At 37.6% G+C, this 4,410-nt stretch overlaps 1 protein-coding gene across 1 annotated transcript; it reads left to right on the top strand.

Moving 5' to 3' along the window:
- The first annotated feature begins 146 nt into the window (after positions 1-146).
- LOC141816538 (protein argonaute PNH1-like) lies at positions 147-3,928 on the top strand. Its single transcript, XM_074704300.1, has 16 exons — positions 147-260; positions 323-439; positions 805-912; positions 1,031-1,102; positions 1,312-1,434; positions 1,568-1,727; positions 1,810-1,931; positions 2,040-2,177; positions 2,262-2,404; positions 2,660-2,722; positions 2,790-2,853; positions 2,925-3,060; positions 3,200-3,273; positions 3,474-3,568; positions 3,650-3,681; positions 3,762-3,928. The coding sequence occupies exons 1-16, from the start codon at positions 147-149 to the stop codon at positions 3,926-3,928; spliced, it is 1,728 nt and encodes a 575-aa protein (XP_074560401.1).
- The last annotated feature ends 482 nt before the right edge of the window (positions 3,929-4,410 follow it).

Raw genomic sequence — 4,410 nt, 5'->3', positions numbered from 1 at the left:
TCAGACACTTCCAATATATGTTTTGTTCTAGTTTCCTTCTGGTGTTCATCTCAATGTAGAAATTATTACATGATTGAAATTGCAATTTTTCTTCTAAAATTTTGAATTGACATTTGAACAGTTTTCCAGTTGATGATCAGATGAATATGAAATCTGTGGTTGAATACTTCAAGGAGATGTATGGATTTACCATTCAGTATGCTCATCTTCCTTGCCTCCAAGTAGGGAATCAGAAGAAAGCAAATTCTCTTCCAATGGAGGTGGAAGCTTGGCCAATAATACCATTGCTGGGTTATTTCATTTCTAATGGTTTGGTATACAGGCTTGCAAAATAGTAGAGGGTCAAAGATACACAAAGAGGTTGAATGAAAAGCAAATTACTTCATTGTTAAAAGTTACTTGCCAAAGACCCAGAGAACAAGAAATGGATATTTTACAGGTATGTTTGTTTGAAACCTTGTTTTAGTATTAAAAGATTAGTGCTCAAATATGCACTGACTCATCATCTGTAAATACATTTAGTCTGGCAGATTAACTGTGATTGTGGTAAGTGTTTCTAGAATGTTTGAATGTTCCGTGACTCTTGTTTTGGTTCCATTTCGTTTAACTGACAACAGTTGGATTATTGGTCAGCTAGTCATTTTTTGTTCGCATCCAAGCTTTTCTGAGTATATTCTCATATGCGAATCATTTCAAATTACCATGGTCTCTTAATTACACTATTTTGGGCTATATTTTTTTTTTATTAATGTTCTTGCTCATAAACAGTGCTCATATCAATGTGCTGTGTGTTTTCGTTCTCAGACAGTTCGCCAAAATGCTTATGGGAATGATCCCTATGCAAAGGAATTTGGAATAAACATAAGTGACAAACTAACCTCAGTGGAGGCCCGAGTACTACCTGCACCCTGGGTAAATGTTGCTTGTGCAACTTTTTTGAGCTAAAAGTTACAACTTGCTGCACCTATTTTTTCCCGACAAATAACTGCATTTCTCATTTTTATTAATTTGTTGTATATTTATCGTGTAGCTGAAGTACCACGACACCGGGAAAGAAAAGGAGTGTCTACCTCAAGTTGGTCAGTGGAACATGATGAATAAGGTACTTAAATTTTACCTTACAGAAGTTATCAAGCCTTTTCGGCTCAAGGTCAACTGCATGTATTTATGCTTCAAATTATGATGCATCATGATTCAAATGGAACTTGGCCAATTAGAGCATAATAGGAATGGATGCGTACCCTAACTTTCCGAGTAAATATTCATGCCTTCTGGAGCACATATGTTGATGGTTGAATTTTGCTGATGCAGAAGGTGATCAATGGATGTACGGTAAACTACTGGGCCTGCATTAATTTTTCTCGTAGTGTTCAGGAGAACACAGCTCATAGTTTCTGTCAGGAGCTAGCACAGATGTGCCAAGTATCCGGCATGGTAAAATTTGTCACTTCACTTCTTATTTCTTTATTCAAATATCTTTTAATATATTGTAACTGAATTTTTCATCATGATCTACTTGACAAATATTTGAGAACATGGACATAATTCCCATGTTGTGACTCTTCAGGAATTCAACCGCGAACCAGTTATCCCAATACACTCTGCAAGACCTGACCAAGTTGGGAAGGCCCTAAGACATGTATATACTGCAGCAACCAACAAACTAAAAGGCAAAGAGCTTGAGCTTCTCGTAGCTATCCTTCCTGATAATAATGGTTCTTTATACGGTGAGCATTCAAATATCATATCCATGTCTCCACCTTTTTTTTGAGCTTTCAGTCATGTTTTATGTTAATGTTTCATCTATAGGTGATCTTAAACGAATATGCGAAACTGATTTGGGGTTGATCTCACAATGCTGTCTAACAAAGCATGTGTTCAAAATAAGCAAACAATACCTTGCAAATGTCTCGCTCAAAATTAATGTCAAGGTACTTTTGAAGTCCCATTTAACTCCGTGAAGTAGTTATTATATGGTGCTTTAAACAAGTTTAAATGCCATTTCATACTCCTTGCTCTTATCTGTATTCTTTCTGCAGATGGGAGGAAGAAATACTGTGCTTCTAGATGCTATCAGTTGGCGAATTCCATTAGTGAGCGATATACCAACCATTATATTTGGAGCAGATGTAACACATCCTGAGACAGGAGAAGATTCTAGTCCATCTATTGCTGCTGTAATAAACTACAATCCTGTGTTACTTCTTTTATGCACACTAGTTTTCATTCATCAATTTTCTGTTTCCTCCTTTTTATTTCAGGTTGTTGCCTCTCAAGACTGGCCTGAAGTTACAAAATATGCTGGCTTAGTATGTGCTCAGGCTCATCGACAGGAACTGATTCAGGATCTTTACAAGACATGGCATGATCCCCAGCGTGGCTTAGTTACGGGAGGGATGATCAGGTTTGTATGTTGTTGATTACAATATTAACACTCTAAAATGGAAATTGGTTACTTGGTGGTTAATGAGATTTACTATGTTTGGAGGTGTCATCAATCACAGTTTATGGGGGATCAGTAATTCTGAATTAGTTATCATTACAGAGCTATCTCTTTGTCTTCCATGTTGTCAAGCAAACATAGATGTTTTTGAGGTGAATCGGAAGTTTTCTCTAGTCTGAATATGAACATTCGTTCTATTTGTTTCCAACACTGCAGGGAACTTTTAATATCTTTCCGCAAGGCAACAGGACAAAAACCCTTAAGGATTATCTTCTACAGGTAGTACATCTACTTTGCAATCTTATTACTTTACACCACTGAATATATTCTTCAACAAAAACTGCAGGGATGGTGTTAGCGAAGGACAGTTCTATCAAGTCTTGTTATATGAACTAGATGCTATTCGCAAGGTTAATACGAGTCAGAGTATTTATTTACTAAAAATTCTCCAAAGTTGCAGCTAATCGTTTGATTCTTTCAGGCATGTGCATCCTTAGAACCAAATTACCAGCCTCCTGTAACCTTTGTGGTGGTTCAGAAACGCCATCACACGAGACTATTTGTGAACAACCACAAGGACAGAAGCAGCACAGACAAGAGTGGAAATATCCTGCCGGGTAATACAACTATTCTCTGTGCTTTTCTGTTGTCGATGGAGAGAATATTTTGATAAGTTTTCCTAGTTACAAATATGAATATTCAAAATTGTGACTGCACTGATTAGACTAAATCGAAAACTGATGTTTTGTTTTGCAGGCACTGTGGTCGACTCCAAGATCTGTCATCCTGCTGAGTTTGATTTCTACCTATGCAGCCATGCTGGAATACAGGTAAGGCGCCTCGGAAGCTTTTACTTACTCCGATACGCTTCATGCTTGCATAACATAGAGCTAAACAGTAAGAAAATATTGATTGGTTGTTTTTATGCATATCGTATGATGCCGATGTTCTGCATGGTTTTACATAGTTCCTACAGCCATAAAATCACAACATTCATGGCTTTGAAGTCACATTGTTTCTGATTTGGCAGGGTACAAGTCGGCCAGCCCATTACCATGTTCTATGGGACGAGAACAATTTCACAGCAGATGAAATGCAGACCCTCACAAACAATCTCTGCTACACGTATAGTTCTTCGAATGGAAACTCAAACTTTCATATGCGTAAATAACATATGCTTAACTGACAAACAACTTGTTATTACAGGTATGCTCGTTGCACCCGATCTGTGTCTATCGGTAAGAGGTTCTATCCATAGTTCATGTATCACTTAGAAGTTCAAGAATGAATCAACTCAAAAACCTGCTTTTACCAACAGTTCCACCTGCCTATTACGCCCACCTAGCGGCTTTTCGAGCTCGGTTTTACATGGATCCAGAGGTAACTGAAAGCCAACCTCGAAGCATGCACCAGACAAATGAAACCCCTGTGAAACCCTTACCTGCCTTGAAAGAGAAGGTGAAGAGGGTGATGTTCTACTGCTGAGGAAACAGCAAAGAAACTATGTAAATCAGTGTACTTGTAGTGTAGAGAGGCAGGCAGCTTACTACAGGTTTTTCGATATGCCAGTTCCTCCTAACTAAGCCATGAAAGATGTGGAAGGAACTGAGTTCTCTGTGTTGTACATTAATGAATTAGCCCAGGAATGTAACACGCGAGTACTAGAAAGCTAATCTTTGAATTACTCTGCTTACACCAGAAAGATATGATCCTGATAAGCTAATCTTTGAATTGGTCTATTAAAATATATTCAAAAATCGATTTGTGATTCTCTTATTACTTCTTTGATATATCTCATATAAGTAAACAGTCCACCTTTTTGTTTTAGAAAGCGTTTAAAGTTCTTAGACATGTACTCTCTCCTAAACTGCAAGAAAATTAAGCCAATTGTGTTTGCATATATCTTTGTCCCAGATCAAGACATCGATCACCATGGTCAGAAACTTGTTGACGACACCAGTAACTGT

Source organism: Curcuma longa, unplaced genomic scaffold (assembly GCF_044706935.1).
Source record: "Curcuma longa cultivar G26 ecotype Majalengka, Jawa Barat unplaced genomic scaffold, ITB_CL_G26_1.1 contig_17155, whole genome shotgun sequence".
Lineage (NCBI taxonomy): Eukaryota > Viridiplantae > Streptophyta > Magnoliopsida > Zingiberales > Zingiberaceae > Curcuma > Curcuma longa.
Note: the sequence above shows the minus strand (reverse complement) of the source record. Positions and strands in the feature narration are given on the sequence as shown.